Below are 18682 nucleotides of genomic sequence, written 5' to 3' on the forward strand. Positions count from 1 at the left end.
GGCCGTCATCGACCGGCAGCAGATCCAGCACACGCTGCACCACCAGCTCGACAGCACCGTGTCCTGCCTGGACCACGAGGTCCGGGACGTGGTGCAGGCCCTGGCCACCAAGGTGACCACCAGTGACTGACCCCTCCTGGCCCTCGCCTGGCCCAGAGCAGCTTCACCCAAGGCATCCTGGAGCCCATAATGCTCCTGGGATGGAGACAATGTGGACCTGGGTGTGGGGAGGCTGGTGCAGAGGGCGAAGTCTTAAGTGTCTTTCTGTGTTTCTCCCTGGCAGCTGGAAAAGGGCATTGCCAGGCATATCCAGGAGCTCTCATCTTCCAATAACACCAAGGAGCCTGAGGATGTAAGTACCTGATTCAGCCCCTTCTGGACCATCTTTTTCAGGCAGCCATGAATAGGCCTTACCTTCTGTTGGAGGCCCCTATCAATCTTCCCCACCTCTCCCTGCCCCATGCCTGGGGCACAGGACACACCAGTAAGGGGGCCCAGATATCCATAATGCTTTGCTTGATGCCTGTGTTAGCAGCAGGACCAGACCATGTCCTGTGGGAAGGAGCCCCTCTGGGATCCTCCTCTGCTGGATACGACCCCCTGTGCCCTCCCCAACACCCCTCTCCTCTTCTCTGCAGTCCATCATTCCACTCATGAAGTTCCTGGAGTCGGAACTGCATTATCTCAACGAGCATCTGGTCCAGGAGAACTTCAAAAGGTGACCAGGGCACTGGGGATGCCAGAGGCCAGCAGTGTCACCGTCCCTCAGGCAGGAGTGTCCCCCCAGCTCCATGGGGCACAGGGACATCCTGCTTTGGGCTGCTCAGCCCAGCAGGATAAGTCACTTCCCTCTGGGGCTTTGCAAAGCCCCTGAGCTGAGGACCATCCCTTCAACCCACCCACTAGACCCTGCTCACAGCCTTCCTCCCTCGCCCCTGCAGCCTCCTCACTCTCCTCTGGCACCACACCCTGTCCGTGCTCTCGGCAGCAGCAGCACCGCAGGTCCCCTCAGCCCAGCACTACAAGAGGCTGCACTGTGCCCTGAAGGTACCCAGGGAGAACAGGGGGTCCCTGGCAGGGATGAGGGTTTGGTTGGTGGCTGACAGGATCCTTCTCCCCAGAGCCTGGAGCTGTGCTTCTACGGCGAGGGCTGCGGGCTGCCGCTGGAGATCCTGCACACTGCAGCCTTCCTGGTACGGAGGGGCTCACTAAGAGTTCCCTTGGGAGGAAGAAACACCAGGCTGTGGACCTGTCCATGTGCTTGACCATCACCTCTCACACTCCCCACAGTCGCTGGAGACCCACCTGGCCCTCTGCTCCGCCAGCAGCCGCAAGCTCATCCAGAAATACTTCAGCAACAGGATCAAGCAGCAGGTAGCAGTATGGATGGTGCTCCCAGCCCCCTCCCACATCCCACCTTGCATTCATGAGGCTGCCCAGCTCAGCCTGCCTGTGGAAACGTGGAATTTCCACCCACCCTGGGGCTGTTTGGGCTGGTTTTGCCCCAGTGGTGGCAATTGAGCCAGAGGGGGCTCAATTGCATTCCAGAGGATTCCATCACCTCCTGGGTACCCGAAAATTTCTGCTCAGGCCCCATGCATGCCCTCCCTGGGTGTGCTGAAGGGCAGCACCCTTATTCTTGTACCCCACTGCTCAGCTGGACACGAGCTCGGAGAGGTTTGGGGCCGTGACGATCAAGGCTCTGTATCGCCCTTCGGAGCAGAAACTCCACGTGGAAGTGCTCAACGCTGCCAACCTCATCCCGCTGGACTCCAACGGTGGGTGTGGGTGGGCTGGGGGGCCCCACCAACCCAGGACCCTCCTGTGGGTGGGCTGGGGGGCCCCACTGCCCTGGGAACCCCCTGTCCGCAGTCCCCTGGGTAGGAGAGATACTGGCAGTGCTTGGAGTAACTCTCTTGATTTGCTTTTGCATCCAAGGAGTGGATTTGGGGAAGAGGGAGGGTTGTTGCTCTGATCCAGGGTGGTCTGCAGTGTGGCAGGCAGGACCAGGCAGGACACTGTGCCCACACCCCACTGCCTTCACCTTGAGGCACAAGGCAGCAGCCAGGGCAGGTGGCTTTTCTTCATCGTGCAACCCAGTTGCAGACAAAAAAAAACGATGCCAGAGTGACGAGGGACATTCTCCCGGGCTGGCTGTCATTCGGGGAGCTCTCCAGGAGAGGTCACTCCTTCTGCAGCCACCTGTGGCCGATGGACGTGTGGGCAGGGTTAGGGATGTTCCTGCGTCTTCCCAGGAGCATGGGTTGGGCTGGGGGTTGTGCTGAGGGCAGCCTCACCCCCTTTCCCCCCGCCCCCAGCCACCCCAGTGTGTCCAAGTCACCCCATCTGGGTTCGTCCCGCTGTGCCGGGGCAGAGGGGTTGTGGGCAGGGCTGATGTTTGCACCCCACCAGGCTCCAGCGACCCCTTTGTCCAGCTCACCCTGGAGCCCCGGCACGAGTTCCCCGAGGTGGTGGCCCGGAACACCCAGTGCAAGAGGAACGAGCTGCACCCTCTCTTCGACGAAGCCTTTGACTTGTATGTAGGGGCTGACACCCACCGGCCCCCCCAGTCCCTGCAGCCCCTCAGGCTTCAGCCGAGCCCCTGCCACGGGGCTGCTGCTCCAGGAACTGGGTCCTGTCTGGGGATTTCTCCCCCTGCACCCCAGTGGGGGCTCAGCCGGGGGGTCCCACGGTGGGAGCTGGGCTGGGGGTGACCCCAAGCACCTGGGTGCTGTTGGTGGGTGCAAGGCTGGGCTGGGGCCCTGTGCTTTGAGGTGCTGGGATCAGTGCAGGGGGGGTGGCTTCCCAGGGAGCATGGAAGGTTGCATTTTGGGATGGAGGGGGTGGGATGTGATGAGCACCAGCATCCCGTTCCCCTGCAGCTTGATCCCCCCAGAGAAGTGCCGGCAGGAGGGGGCCTGTCTGCTGCTGACCGTGTTCGACTATGACACACTGGGGTCCAATGACCTGGAGGGTGAAGCTTTCTTCCCCCTCTGCCACCTGCCCGGCCTCAATGATGATGAGGACGAGGCTGACATGGGACGAGTGCCCCAGACCCGCCTCCCCCTCACCCATCCCAAACCCACTGGTAAGTAAGTGGTGCCCTGCCAAGCCGCTGCTGGCCCTGTGGCATGAGGAGGGGGCTGTGGTGAGCATCTCCCACCATCATTCCCCTCTTCTCTGGCAGGGGACGAGATCCTCCAGCTGCTGGAGTCCAGGAAAGGGGACAAAGAGGCTCAGGCCTTCGTTAAGCTCCGTAAGCAACGAGCCAAGCAGTCCAAGGAGACACAGTCCAAGGAGGCAGAGTGAGAGAGGCAGAAGAAGAGAGTCCTGAAATGAGGGGTCTGGCCAGTGGATCCCAGGAGATATATGGTGCTGGAGCAAGAGCCATCTGCAGGGATTAGGGGGGACAGAGAGGACCCCTGTGTCCCCCATCACCTCCCAGCACCCATCTCACCCCCACCTTCGGGAAGCAACACTCCCGTGAGCCTAGGGAGGGTGGGTACATGGATTTCAGGGGATTTCTTCGCCTGCCTGGACTAGGAACACTACACGAGGGATGTGAAAGACTGTGACTGTCCCTGCCTGTTCCTCAGGAGTTTGTCACTGCCTGTGCCACATCTCCTGGCCCTCTCCCCAACCCTCCTGCCTGCAACAGGCATCAGGGCAATGCAAACACATCCAAGTTGATTCAGTCTGAGTGCAACCATGTCCAAAGCTGCCTTCATTTTATTTTTTTTTTTACTGTTTTAAATCTTTTTTCCTCTCTTTTTCTTGTGGATAAGCCTCTTATTTTAAATGAAAAACCACAAAGCTGATGCGTGGGTTGAGTCTGTGCAGTGCCCTGTGCCGGGGGCAGCTGTGGCAGCAGCACGGCGGGGTGGGACAAGGCATTTGGGATGTGGTGGGAGCTGCTGAAATGTGTATAGCTCTTGTGTCTGTTTTTTTTTTTTTATTTTACCACCAATTGTATCGACCTGCTGGAGCTGAGGGAGCCTGGAAGCTTGCTGGAGCCTGGGCAGCAATAAAGAGCATCGCAGTGCTGGCAGCCAAACCAGGAGGCACTTGGGGCTGCTGGAGGCCAGACACAGGGGGCAGGTCCCCAGTGCCACCCCCAACCTCTGCCAGGGACCTGGGTCCCTCTGGAAGCGGTGGGAAGCTCTGCAGGGTGCCTCCATGTGGGGTGACCCAGTGTGACAGCAAAAATGCCTGGCAGGACAGGTGGTTGTAACTATTCGTTGGGGTTTTTTTGGTGCTTGTTTTAGCTGCAATTAGTACTAACTACAGACCTGGAGCTCCCTCTATCCCCACCCTGCAAGGGGGTGGCTGTGTTTGAGCTGCAGAGGGTCCCTGGGAGCTGCCCAGGGTATTAAAAGCATCACCCTCACGGGTGCCTGAGCAGCAGCTGCTCCCTCGGTGGGCAGAGCAGCCGCTGGGTCAGTTCAGGTCAAATCCTGGATGCGGGGGTGGGAAAAATAAAAAGCTCCTTTGGTATCTGTGTGACAGACAGAGCCCACAGCAGGAGGGATTAAGGCTCCCAAGGAAGCCATTTGCTGGCTTAGATCACTCGTTTCAGTGCAGAGAAATAATATTCCAGAGACAGGTCTGGGATTGTGGAGAATCTGTCCCGAGGGGGGTCATTTCAGCCAGGTTCAGCACCCCAAGCCTGAGCTCTGCAGCTCATTTGGAGTTGGCACCTGTTAACAACCAACCTCATGCTTTATTACAAGGCTTAACTCTACAAGGCTGTAGGTCTGAACATGTTTTTAGCTTATTTTTTAGCTCTTTGTGTCCCAGTGAGCAGGTGCCACAGGCTGACCTCTGTTTTGAGGTTGTTTGCACTGTATTATTCAAGGTGTTTCAGCTTAATTTTTCGCTCAGCTCCAGGCAGTTGTGTGGGTCTTTTCCCACCCCTGAAGAAATCATACCTTTTTTACAGAGAAGGACTAATAAACCTTAATCAATCAGGGCGTCACTAACCCCATGGACCAGAGAACAGCCCAAGCATGAGAAAATATGGCTTGAAGCACAAAAAAACAGCGCCTGGTAAATGCAAGACTGAGGAGGAGGAAGAAATCATCATCCTCATCCTGGTGAAGAACCTGACACAGATAGATTGCTGGAACACAAGAGGGAAGGGGACTGGCACTCACATTTACTGATTTTTATTGTGTTACTAATAGTCTCTAATATAAACTAGGTGATTCAGATTATTGTTGTGATTGGACTGATGGGAAGTGGTTGACACATCTTTGAAGCATTAATTAGACCTAAACTAAAAGGTAATTCTTGGATCCATAGGTAAGGCATGTTCTTTTTGGTGCCAACACACAAAACTCTTGTTTGTATCTGCTGCACAGGCACAGAGGTACTGGCTCACCTCTGCCCAGCCGGGCTCTTCCAGGACAGAAATCCACGTCCAGTTCAAGAATCTGGGTGATAAAACCACTCTTTTTTTGTGGTTTTGCCATTTCAAGGGTCTCTGACCAACCTACCTGCACCCCACCGATGTTCCCCCTTTTCCACAGCACCTCAATGAGAAAGGTGAAAGGTAACCCCCTGAAAAAGGGGCTTGATCCAGAAGGGAGCTCAGGGAGAAATTATTCTTGGTCGTGTGAAAGGGAAAAGGCAAAACTGGCCATGGATCTGCTGTCTTGAGGGCTCCACAGCCCAGACTTCCCCACCCTCCCCACATCCACCTGGGCAGGCACGCACACACACACGCACACACCGCTTTGGTTTATAATTTTTTTTTTCTTAGCAAAAAAATAAAAATTTATTGTCCTCTAAAAAAAAAAAAAATCCATCCTGCCCTTGGAAACTGTGACACAGATTGAGTTCTTTCCAGCCCCACATGCAAATTCACTCTGCCAAGAAAAGAGTCTAAACCAGGTTTCCGACAGCCAAAACACATATTTACAGAGTACGAGAGAACGACAGCTGAAATCACAGTTCTATACATGGAATCAACAACACGTTTTACACCACTGATCACCATTCTGCCAACTTCTACACGGACTAGGGGCGCTTCTGCCCAGTGCCCTTCCTCCTGGGGAAAGCAGGGAAGGGACTGGGCAAGAATTGCCACCAGAAATACTGCAGTGTGTATTATTATTATTTTTTTTAAAACGTATACTGTATTTATTTTGTTTTAACATTGGAAGCTACGGAGTGGGGAAGCCCCAGAAATCTCTCCGATGCAGTCACTACTTTGCAGGAATATTTCACCTTTAAAATACTAGGTTTTACATCAGTAACATCTATTTTGCTGTTGGCCATCACTCCAAGGATTATTACAACTCTGGAGGAAAACACTGGTAATATTCTTCCTTCTCAGATGGGGGAAAAGGAGGAAGAGAGGAGGTTTGGAGGCTGGTGGAACAGCAATGGATGACTGAGTCCATTCAGTGTTATGGGCTTCCTCCCAGGGTAAGGAATTCTCTTCATTGTCTCAGCTGCACAAGCCTTGCAAGTGGCTCAGGTTCAGCTTCAGAGATGTACAGAAAGTGTAAAACCCTTCAGCAGGGGATCAGCTGCACTGACCCCCCCAGGGGTGGGGATCTGCTTAAGGAAATGTGCTCCAGCTCTGAGACCTTTCCCAGGTCCCTCCTGTGTCACCGGGTCTTTGCCACTGCTGGCACATGGCTACAGCATCTAAGGCTGGAGATGAGCTAAAAGTGCTCCTGTTAGCCCAAAATGATAAAATCCTTCAGCTCCTGGCTCTCATCTACAGCTCCAGCCTTGCTTTTTGCTCTCCATCTACCCAGCATAGTGTTGTCCTAAGCCAGCTGCTTCTAGACTGGTTTTCCATAATAATGTAAAAATTTATTGACCTTTAGGATACTGTGGTTTCACAACACAACCACAACTCCCTTCCCCCAGCTCTTAATTCAGAAGTGCCTGACCTGCACCATTAGTCACAGAGGTTCAACACTTCTGAAGCTCCCAAAAATCGGGGGAGGAAAATGTCATTATCCAATAAGGAGTCTGTGTGAGGAGGCAGGACCCAGACGTGGTCAGGGCTGGGCTGCTCCTCTGGGAGCCTTGTGGACCCAAACTTCGTTTTGAAGCCCCCTCAGTTCTGACGTGTTACTGTGTGTCCTGTAAAGGGAGTTCCTGCTTCAGAAGGAAGCCTGACAGTACGTGACAGGGGCTGCACTTATTAGCACCAGGTTTATTTCAGCTCTTTTCACACCATACAGAAGCTGATCACAGACTCTTAAGCCTTAACTGCAGTGCTGTGATTATGGTTTGTCCTTCCTGCCTAGGGCAGGCAGCAAAAACTGCTGGACTGGGTTAGGAATGCTGCCCCTTCCCCCTGCTCTCACCTCATTTGGTTTGGAAATTGTCATAAAAGTGGCCCCCCAGAACATTCACAAAATATGCTAAGATGAAGTTCTCTTTTCCATCTGATGCTTAAGAAAATAAATTCACATTTCAGATATTCCTTTTTCTTTTTTTTTAAAGCAGCAAACAAATTAATAAAAACCTAAATTTAGGAAGTGTTGCTTCAAGAACCAGAGGAAAGTGAGAAACAGTCTATGTGCTTGTGCAAAGAGAGTGCTGAGAGAGGGGGGGCAAGGGAAGGGTCGAGTGCTAATTCCTTCAGGCTGTTCTGCCATGAGTGCAGTGCGGCAATGGAAAGTCAAAATTTAAGGGCCACAAATAGGTGAAATTTTGAATTCTTTGGTCCTTCAGTATAAGTTTTAAAACAGAGAAACTGTTTTACTCAAAAGGGAAAAACATATTTTCTCTGGCCTGGAATTTTCCTTGTACCCCCTCCCTGCCCAAGCAAATGCACCCCATGGAAACTGGGGGCAAACAGCTCTTCCCCCTCAGCCCCCCAGCCCTGCATCACCCCGTGACTGGAATTCCCATGGACACAGCCCCAAGGTGCCACCAGGGGACAAATTCCAGCTGAAGGGACAAGTGAAGAGCCCCTGTGGGAATTGTTGCAGTCACAGGACTGGTGCTGGACAGATCTGAAAACAGAGGGTTGGCCAAAGGCAGCATCACCCTGAACAGCCCCCGGGGAGGCAGAGGAGCAGAAAAACCCCCACGCTCATAAAAAGTGTTACAAACCATAGCCAAAACGGGCTGATCAGCTCTGCTGCTTATAAATATTAAAGTCCTGATTCAAGAGTTTATTTCCTATGATTTAAGTTAGTTACAAAAAAAACCTTTTTAGTAAATTTCATCTTAATTGGGCTTTTTTCCTCCTCCCCCCCACTTTTAAATTTTTTTTTTTATTTTTTATTTTTCCTAAAAAAAAGAGAAATGTTCACGTATTTTAATAAAAGGTCTTTCCTTAAGATCAGACCAAGGCAGATGTGCTGCCCCATGGCACAGACATTCAAAGGCTATAACCAAACAACATAGCCACAATAGTCACTCAACAGTGTCTCTCCATTAAAAAAAAATTTAAAAAAAATGATGCTAGTTACAATAAAATACACATGGAAAAAAAAAGCATTTTTACCAAAAAACCCAAAAACAAGTTAATGGGAAAACATAAAAAAGAACTACACAGAGCTGCACTTAAGAGATCATCTGGGAATGCATATTAACCCCTTCCATGGAGAGGAAAGGTGGAATTACGGAAGCAAACCTAATTATGTGTTTGTATTAAATATGAAGCTTTCTGAGAGGCTCTGGTAAAAAGTCAGTTTTCCTACAATAGTGGGCTGCTGGAGGTTCCAGTGCTTTTCCAGGTCAGGGAGGGGCAGCACGGGAGCATCCCTGTGCAAAATAAAAATGTTTAGTCCAACTGAGTGGCCTTTTGGTTGAGATCCCAGCAGGTTACTGCAATCCACCTGATGTGAAAATCCAACGGACACACTGGTAAGGAAAAAAAATCACAGGAAAGCTCAGCTGCTGGACGGGAAAAGGTGGTGGCATTTCCCCGTCCTGCTGGACTTTCTGTCACCACACACACCTCTAACACGAGGCTTTCTGGAGCCAGCAGTCCACAAACCAACCTTGAGCTGCTGACACAGGCAACATCAACTCTAACAAAACTCAGCCTACCTGAAATTGTTTTATGCACTTCAGCAGTGACTACAAATCAGGTCCCTGTGGCTAAAACAAAACTGATTTGGTCTGAAACAGTAAAAAACCTCTAGACATCCACCAGACAAAGGGGTGCCTGGAGAGAACTAACCTCTGCATCCAAATTTCCTTCATAAAGGGCTTTAGCTGACCCAAGGGCAATACTTTTAAGGCTGCTCAGACCTGGAACATGTTGGCTGTATCAGCAATGAACACCGGTCACTGAATTTTGGGGCTTGGCTTGCTCTAGGTCCAATAGAATTATTTTTTTTTTTCCCTCTTTTCTTCTTTTCATACAAATATACAAAGAGCGTAAAAAAATTTAAAAAGTGAACTTTGCTGCTTAAATGACAGACAAAGTTCCTGCACATTCAGAGATGGGCAACGTGAGGCCCACCAGGCAGAGCTTCCATCAGGGAGGACGGCTTTAACCAAGCTGGGTCAGTGAAAGAGCAGGGGGACCGAAGGCATGAACAAGTCATTTCAATCCACCTCGATCCTCCCCGTGATCTCAACTCTTCCTCTGGAAAGCACATGGAAGCCCCTCTTGCCCACTCTAAGTCCTTCTGGAAATAGTCAAAAATTTGTTATCACCTAAATAGAAAAGAGGAGAAACACAGACTCTTTGCAAATGGCCCTTTGATCTGTATTAAAAACAGCTCTCAAAGTTCATCAAGAGTTAGAATTAGTGGGGCACGGGTGAGGGGCAGTTTAGATACGGAATGTAAAATATTAAAAAGTGCTCTGCAACTAATTTTTTGTTTCATGTGTGTATGTGCCTGTGTGTGCATATCCCTACACATGCACAAACACGCACATACACACACATATATACATATATATATATACACATACATATATATGTACGTATGTATAAAGTTAAAAAGTTCTATACGATATGATTAGAACAAGTGTCCTCGGAAGGTCACGACTGGAGAGAGTGGGGCCTGTTGGGATGGCAGATGGGGCACTCGCCCTCCTCGGCGCAGGTTTCACACAGCACTGCGTGTTGGCACGGTAACACCACCCGGTTCTCCTCCTGACACTTAAGGCATTTCACTGACTGCATCTGAAATACCGCCTGCAAGAGAGGGGGACAGGGCACAGCGTCAGCAAAGGGGGCTGCACGGTTTGGGGGACAGCAGGGAAGGACTTGCAGCTGCCCATCTCCTGAAGCAAAAGCGAAGAAGCACGGCACGATGCCTTTTAGGACGTTTAGGATCAGCAGAGCAGCTTTGATTGACTCAAACTCTGCACATCAGGCATAAAGGTGGAGGCATTTTCCTGTAAGCTGGCTAAAACTCACTGTGGTTACATAACCTGGAAGTGCTCTGAAGGGCTCCTGATTTTTGGCTACATTAAAGAAAAGGGGAAAAGCTGAGATGTGTAGGAGCACAGGGAGCAGAGCCCTGCAAACCCCTGGCACTCACCTTGTCGACCTTCTCCAGGTTTGCCCGCAGCTGTTTCTGAAGGGTGTAAAGCGACGAGAGCGAGAGCGTCTCCAGGTCAGAGAAGGAGCGCAGGAACTGCGGGTCCTGGCCTGTGTGGATCCTCTCCAGCTCCTCCTGCAGTTTCTTCACTTGCAGCTCCAAGGCTTCCCTCTGCTCCCGGGCCAGTTCACATTCCATGTTAGCTGTGTTGGCGCGATCATTTGCTTCCTCTGCCTCCTTTTTCCAAGCATCACAAGCCTACGAGTTCCAACAAAGAGGGTAAAAGAAGCACCCTGAAAACTCAGTGTCCCAAGGGAATTCCAGGCAAAAGAATCCACTTCCATACACTCCTCATCAGTTCTGTCCAATCTGCCCTGCTCCCAAATTCTGAAACATATCTTCCAGACATCCCATCTGGTTGGGCTGTGGTTCTACACATCTGGCTCACACCGTTCAGGGGATGAACTCTGCATGCTGGCAAATTACCATGGATCAAAGTCAACTGGCAGGTCTGTGCCTCAGTGCATCTGTTATGACACCTGGCCTTGCACTGCCAGCACCTGAACCACATCAGGCACGGTGATTCAGCCCCTCTTTCCAAGGGATGGAAAGAATAAGAATGCTGAAGAGAATCTGTAAAACCTACAGCTCTATCCATCACCTCAGTGTCTGGAGGACTCCTGTTGAAAGGCTGACACCCTCCCACTCTATATTCCCTAATCCCTGTTCCCAGGAGTTGCCCAAGTACCTGTTTGGCTTGTTTCCAAGACTCTTCCCACTGCTTTATTGTGCCGTTGGCCTCATCCAGTTCTTGTCGTAGCCGTGCCAGCTCCGCAGCACCTGGACCTGACAGAAATGCAGGTGAGGTACTGGGCGAAAAACTCCCCGAAGCAAAGTGTTCCCATATGCTGCTGTTCATCCCATTTAAACCTGTTTCACAGGGAAATAGAGAGGGTTATGTCACAGGTGCTGGCAATTTCCCCATTTCCTCCCTACCCCTGTGAAATCCAGGATTCAAAAACGTGTCAACAGGATAAAAAGTTCATCTCAAGAATCAGTTTCATCCCCAGGACCCCGGAGTCCATCACAGAGGAACTTTACAGGGAAATTTCACACCATTAAGCCTCATCTTTAGTGGAGGACCCATGATACCGAGTGGAGGCAATTCTTGAATCGGACTGCTTTTAGAAGCATCAGTTTTACAGCAGAGTTGATGATCAGCTGGAATCCCCCTTCTCACAGGAGAACCCCTGAACTGCTACTACATTCCCACTTTTCCATGCAGCACAGCCACCACAGTTGGTTCACACAGCCCAGGTGGTGCTTCCTCTCACACTGCACCCTAAGAAACTTCTGCTTTTGGCTCCTCAGTCTGGGGTTTAGAAAAGAAGTCTCACTTGCAAACAGTGGCATGAAAATGCTCCAAGTCATCACTGTTTCCACGTGCAAAAAACAGAACTAACTGGAAAATCCTGTTTATAAAAAGGTAGAGAGACAACAGTATCTACATCAGCTTCATCCTCAGCAGAGTTCTAGCACAGAGCTAGTGAATAGCATCAGAGAAGACTGACTAACCACCTCCCTATTTTAGCTTGTTCAAATAAATGCCCTTTCCAGGAAGAAATTCAAGGTTTAGGAGACAAAGCAGTGGGAAATCAGGTGTAGACAAAACTAGCTATTTTTCCACTGAGTCCAGTGTTTGTACTCTTTTAATAACAAAAATGTTTTCACTGAAATGAATTACCCACACCTTGTACTCAGGGGAGAACTAGTAGGAAAAGGTAATATTGAGACAGAGTGTGGACTCTTACCCACACAGTTTGCTCCAGTCTGATGTGGGAATCATTTTCATGCTATGGTGCTCACCACTGGCTGTGAACATTCCTAAATTAAGTTGCAAGTGATAATTCTGATCTTAGAGCAGCTGAACTGTGTCTGCAAGTGAGCCCTGGAGCCAACGGCCTCTCACCAAGGTCTAACCCACCACCACCGACTTCCCATTTAGTACCAGCCAAGACACAAATAGTTACAAAAATGCAGCTGAAAAATAGTAACTCGTCTTCACCAAGGGCTCAAGGCACATTAACAACTCATTTAGCAGAGCAGCAAAGGATCTTTGCTGGCTCAGGCCACTTACCAGAGATCATTTCAGCTGCTCTGAAGGGTGCTCAGTTGAAAGCAAGAAGTTTTAATGGAATCCCGACTCACATTCTGTTTTTTAAACTTCAGTTTTCTTGAATGGGAATCTAGCACTAAGTGGGATGCTGGCAAGCCACAAATTCTGCCATAATGCTGATCAAGCTGATCTTGCAATTTGTTTTTACTCTCTCTTTCCACCTGCTGTTCTCATTTCACATCTGAAGTCTCAAGCCTCTTAGGTCAGGAATGCCTTCTCTGTGCATTTTGCATCAGCACAGTGGAAACCAGCCCAGGACTAGGTATTTTTAACTCAATTGCAAGACAAAAAAAATAATAACTACACACTCTACATGTTTACTTATGTGCATTCAGTAATTTACGTGGAACAGACAGATTCCAGATTGCCAACTGCTAGGTAACTATTTATATATCTTCTCAAAATCTCACCAACCAGTATTTCAAGAAAATATCTAACCTTTTTCTTATAAATGAATTATTAAAATGCATTTGTGAATCTCCTGCATTTTTTTTGGCTTTTTATTTGCATAAATACACAGTCAAGATAAAATATCTCTTATTTCTTCTGAAATTAAAAACAGGCTTTATCAGCAAATTTTCTTTTCCTTACTAAAACGGGGATGAACAGCCAACCTCAACCCTAATTAATAGCTGAGATGCCCTCTGATGTCTCTTATTACAGTAATTGTAAAAGCTGCTAAAGCCAAACAAACAGCAATGACAAGCATGGAAACATGGGTTTGGGCTGTGCAAACAAGGGATGCAGTTACACAGATAAGTGCATGCTGAAATAGATTACAAAAGCATGTAATCGTTTTATTAGGTTAAGCTGAATATTAAAGATTAAAGTGTATCTCAAATTTGAAGAGGCATTTATGTCTAGCATCAATACAGAGAATTAGTATTTACTGTTATTAACAGAAATGAGCGGAACTGGTGTCACTGTAGCCTGGAGCCCAAACAGTTTTATTTCTCATGGCAACCCTGTGTCTTGATAACAAAATAGTTTGTCCCCTCAGTTCCCAGTTCTTCCTGATACAGCTGAAGCTCCAAAGCAATTTCTTCTCCCTTCACTCCCTCATACAGGAAAGAGATTCTCAAGGGGGGGAAGGAGCCAAGGGGACAAAGCTGGAAAATGAACTTTTTGCAAAGTCCACACTGCAAAACTGGTGCAGAGCATCAAATAGAAAAATTACAATGCCCTAAGCCTGCTCTAGAGCTTCCAGGCCAACCTGACCCACAAGCAGCCCCAAAGGCAAACTGCAATCCCTACCTTAACTAAGCAAGGCTGAGGACCCAGCTCTGAGTTTTATATGAAGTCTCAACACAGAACTGCTGTCAGGAAAAGGCAGAGATCTTTTCCCTGAAAGGCATCATCAGAGCAAGTCAATTAACCTATCTGCCCCTTTCTCTCAGCCTAGAAACAGAGAAAATAGAGGGAATTGCTCCCTTGCTCACAAGGTATTAGCTGATTTTTCGTAAAGCAGCTTCTAGTACCATTGCTGTTCTCATGGGAAGAAGAGATACAAATGACAGCAGTGAAATAACACATTAAAATTAAAGCTAACTTAAAAGAAAATACTTACATGGCACAGACAGGCATGTACATGGGGACACACACACTGTGCATTTACCTAATGATCCATGAGAAGCTGATGTCCCCAGGAACGTGTTTTCTGATTGGCTTAAGTGTCCCTGGGGCTGATGGAGGAAATGCGATGAGAGGCTGACCGGTGGAGAAGGAGAGGCAGAGTGAAAGGAGGCAGAGCTTCCAAGGGACCCGGGGATATTTACAGGAGCAGAACTTTGCAGCAAACTCCCACCTGGACAAAGAACACACAGAGAGGATGGCTATGTATGACCATGAGGTGTGGGCACAGGGCAGGAGTTCAGAGCAGAAGGCGGTAGGTTCCCTTTCTCCTCCCTAAGCCCCTTGGGATTCCCTCCACTTCTCCTCATGTTTTATTCCCCTCTTGGCCTTAAAGAGGAGCACTGAAGCTGCCATCCCACGACCCACGTAGGTTAAGACCCTCCAGAATTCAATGGATCATTCTTTCACTGGCCAAAGCAACAGAAGGTTTCCTGAGCAGAGTTCAGTCCCTGTCAGCCTAGAGAAGATGAATTCAGTAAAACACTGTCACGAAAAATTCACTGCTTAAACATGTGTCTCTGCCCCTAATACTTCCAAACAACCTGTAATGAGAAGACTGTCATGCCAGGTGAAGTCATGATCTTAACCACTAAAAATCAGTGCCTAGCTTTAGGTAGTTCAGACATACCTGAGTGCCTGGATCTATCAGTAATAAAAAACCCAAATAAAGGAAAGCCTAAGCTCAAAAGACATCAACTTCCCTTACACTGGAGGTTAGTCTGCCTGCCACACAGATTAAGGGAGGTCTCAGCCCTGCTCCCTTCTCAGAAGATCACTAGGTAACACCAGCCCTGATGGGAACGGAAGGAGAAGGAGGATCCCTAAGGCACTGCAGATGGGGAGCAGCAGAAGCAGGGCTGGCAGCAGACAGGTACAGTAAACTCTCCAACCAGGCTCTAACCTTTGGCAGGGCAGTGGAAGTGATATTCTTTAGGGCTCTTTCCACAGCTCCCTTCCTACCTCTACAGCTCCAGGCAGTGCAGTTCCCTTGGAAACCTTCAGACAACCAGAGTTTGCTCCCATTCAAACACCTGCTTTACACAGCAAGGGCGGCCAGAAACTACAACCACTTCCAAAAAGTTACGAGACATTTCGTTTTTCCCTGGACACCCATCAGAGACAGGCAGAAGAGGCCTTAGCCTACCTCCACATATCAAAATGAGACAGACATTACAGGAATCAAACCAGCAGACCATGACGACACTCTGTGACAGATGGATGGCATTACCAGGTCAGTGAGTTTCCTCTTACAGCTAGGGAGAACTTTCTGCTTAAGATGCAAATTGTTATGCTTTGGTTTTTAAATGTATCAGATGCCTTCTAGAGTCCACTTACACACTCAAAAAAAAAAAAAGAAAAAAAAAGAAAAAGGAAAAAAAAAAAAAAAAAAAAAAATCAAGCAAGTCCCATTCAGTCTCAAGAAACATCCCCAAGACATCTGGGCCCAATGGCAACAACTCAGCTCTGCTAGTCAGTAAGGGCAAGCTCTCACTTCAAAGATGCTCAGGGGTTGCCAGAGTTTGTTATAATTGCTGTTTTAACCAATGTTATTTTGGGACTGGTTTTAGAGCTTGGTTGGGCTGGCTCCACTGAGGTGACTGGGCAACACTGCTTGGCAGAAGATAAAGAAAGCTCTGTTGCTTTCATGTACCTATCATGATGCCACTCGTGTGGGGCACTGTGCTGCTGTCAAATGTCTTCTCCAGGGCAGCCACTCCGAATTCATTCAGGTCCAGGTCATCCAAGGCAGACTCTGCCAGACACAGAGGTACCAATTATGTTATAAAGGACCAACAACTTCAAGAGATAGGATGGCCCAAAGAGCCTACATGCAGAGGAGCCTGCACTCTCTGTTTGTCAGGGCCCTACTCTATGCCCTGTTCTGAGACTGTTTGGCAGAAGAGTCATGGGGAGCTTTTCAGTTCAGGTTCTTTTACCTGATCTGATTTCTTTTTGTCTCAAAGTATTCCCAAATGTTTTATGAAAGCAAAAATCTGATGAAATAACAGCAGATCCCATAAGCCTTCCCCAAACTGCTCTCCTAAATCTGTCTCTTAAATGCAGGAACACTGGCTTATGGCATGTCTGAGTCTGGCTTGTGCTTTGTCCCTACCTTCCCAAAAAATAGAAGGGAACACTGAAAAACATCTCTGAGGTTCAAAGATAGGGTAAAATAAACCTTATTAATGCCTGCAAGTGTTATATCTGTTTGAACATGCCTCATCACTAATGATGATCAATATAATTCCATCCCACACATGCCCACTCATTTCTATTATTATTTTTATCAAATTAGTGAGATCACCTCAGAAATGTTATTTTTAATTAAAAAAAATGAAAAAAAGAAAAAAGAAAAACGGGTGACCAAAAAGCCTGTACCTAAGAGTGACTCCACTCTCTGGATTCTCATATTTTCCTTTTTCTTTCAGCCTCTGTCCTACACTCTATGAAGGGCAAGTCCTTACAATCCACCTGGAGGCAGCCCTGGCTATAAAACTGTCATTTAGAACATAAGGGATTGTAACTGTGGAAAAATGCCCCTGTGATTTCCTGCCTAGTCCAAGACCTCTTTGTCACTTTGACAAACCTAAAACTAAGGCCCTTTACAACCATGTGACATTCTGAGTAAGTGGCTCAGAGGCCTTCAGTTGGTCCCGTGGGTGAATTTCATCCATAATGACCTGCAGAAAACATCAGATGTGTCACAGTCACAGAACAAGCCTCGGGAATCTGCCAGCACTGACAGAGACGGAAAACTGGAGATCACTGGAACACCCATGATATTCCAGCTCTCATACCTGGCGATCCATGTCTGAGGAAGCCCTACCAGCACGAGTGAAAAAAAGCAAAGTTACCTATGACAGACTCAACGGTGTCACTGGTTGGGTAGAAGGGAAGGGCATTGGCATTCATGCCTGGAATGCTGCTGGTGCCAGCAGGGCTCGGGGGTGTTGCAGCCAGACTGGAGGTGATACTAGAGGAGATGCTGGATGTCAGCGGGCTCCCCACTGGGAGAATACCCAGAATGTCCTGAAACAAGAGTTTGAAAAGGGAAAGAGGAAGGACATAAAACATCTTTATAGAAGAACCCTTTCAGAAACACGCAGGAATGAGCCACAGATCAGCAGCAAACCTGTTTCCTGCCTGCTTCCAACCTGACAGATGGCTACTGCTACTACTGGGCTGGGGGTGGGGAGAGATTAACAGCTTTTCTTTAATTTCTGTCGACTGGTCTCCATTCCATGTCCCTCCCCCAGTATTCTAAACATCTTTCAGGCTGCCCCAGAATTAACTCCTGTGACCCACAGGTTGCATGCAATCACAGCCATGGGCCACACAATCACTCACTCAGTTCAGCACACGACTTAGAACCTGATATTAAATTCCCTTTGCCAAATCCTTGAACTCAGATGACTCCAGAGATCCATTCCAGCTCAATTTTCTGTAATTTGAAGACTCTCTCCAGCACAGTCCAGCCCTATGAATCCATCCTGAATTCATTCAGGTCCAACTACTCACAAATAACACCTCCAGCAAATCATCCCATCCTCATAAAGTAATCCCTCCAGCTGAGCATCCCTAATGGTGTCTGGACTGTTATTTACTCCCTGCAGAGCTGTCTGGATCCACAGAGATTTCTCAGTGGTGGTGGAAGCAGCGAGCTGGGTTCAGAGCCCTGCTGGCAGTACCGTACCTGTTTGGGCTGTAACAAAGGTTGCTCCTGGCTCCTATGTTCCAGTGAGTGGGACTTCATTTTTGCTTGCTGCAGTAAAGAAACAAAACAAAAGATAAGCAGAGGGATTATTTAGCAAAATTTAAAATGGGAAACACAGCCCACTCCTCTCTCGGTCTGCTCAAGGCACTAGAGAATTCGGAGAGAGGGAAAGCACAGCAAACTGAAAACACTCCAAGTAATTTATGCTTTCTGTACACCAAGATATCACCCCTAGAGTTATGTAAAGACTTGTCACAATGACATTTGCCTTCAGTGCTGCTCTAAGTCCCCTGCTACCACAAAGCACATCCTAAGAACCAAGATCAAAAATGAATTATTTTGCCTTGCTGTAACTAACTCATCAGCCCTACTAGCATCTAAAAACCAGAAAGGGCCAGAAATGGTGGGAGGCATACTACATTTTTAAATTATGTAAATATTTTCCAGTTTGGGGAAAATAAAGTCTGTAGATTACGTTTTTGCTCAAACTCTTCCAGCTCCCAGCTAGGACTGCAAAGTAAAATACAGTGATAACTAATCAACTTTCAAAAAAACATCATTAAAACTGATTTTATAAAAAATCCTTCCCCCATCCATTAACATGAGAGCTCAAAGCTATAAAACATAAGTGAGGTTAAGACTGTCTGGAATTGCAAAAGTTCACAATACACTTAGAATTCC

At 48.3% G+C, this 18682-nt stretch overlaps 2 protein-coding genes across 9 annotated transcripts in view; one reads left to right on the plus strand and one right to left on the minus strand.

Annotated features, from left to right (window-relative positions):
• Positions 1–3924, plus strand: part of UNC13D (unc-13 homolog D) — a 14337-nt gene extending 10413 nt beyond the window's left edge. Inside the window, 10 exon segments of the mRNA XM_027691648.1 lie at positions 1–112; positions 284–352; positions 639–718; positions 942–1047; positions 1122–1193; positions 1291–1374; positions 1658–1778; positions 2413–2536; positions 2883–3088; positions 3188–3924. The exon segment at positions 1–112 is cut by the window's left edge and continues 11 nt beyond it. Of these exon segments, the coding sequence (XP_027547449.1) occupies positions 1–112; positions 284–352; positions 639–718; positions 942–1047; positions 1122–1193; positions 1291–1374; positions 1658–1778; positions 2413–2536; positions 2883–3088; positions 3188–3309 (1096 nt within the window). The 3' untranslated portion in view covers positions 3310–3924.
• A 1969-nt stretch (positions 3925–5893) lies between these two features.
• UNK (unk zinc finger) overlaps positions 5894–18682 on the minus strand; it is a 51512-nt gene continuing 38723 nt past the window's right edge. For 5 of the 8 annotated variants that reach the window (XM_027691934.1, XM_027691933.1, XM_027691927.1 and 2 more), the window contains 7 exons: positions 17981–18049; positions 17142–17316; positions 15938–16039; positions 14270–14458; positions 11227–11408; positions 10479–10736; positions 5894–10129 (listed from right to left, as the gene is read on the minus strand). In XM_027691934.1, coding sequence (XP_027547735.1) covers positions 9974–10129; positions 10479–10736; positions 11227–11408; positions 14270–14458; positions 15938–16039; positions 17142–17316; positions 17981–18049 — 1131 coding nt within the window. In that variant the 3' untranslated portion in view covers positions 5894–9973. The remainder of the gene's footprint in view (positions 10130–10478; positions 10737–11226; positions 11409–14269; positions 14459–15937; positions 16040–17141; positions 17317–17980; positions 18050–18682) is intronic. The other 3 variants (XM_027691928.1, XM_027691931.1, XM_027691932.1) reach the window with 3 other exon arrangements.

Source organism: Neopelma chrysocephalum, unplaced genomic scaffold, assembly GCF_003984885.1.
Source record: "Neopelma chrysocephalum unplaced genomic scaffold, ASM398488v2 Primary Assembly neopelma1_84, whole genome shotgun sequence".
NCBI classification, from domain to species: Eukaryota; Metazoa; Chordata; class Aves; order Passeriformes; family Pipridae; genus Neopelma; species Neopelma chrysocephalum.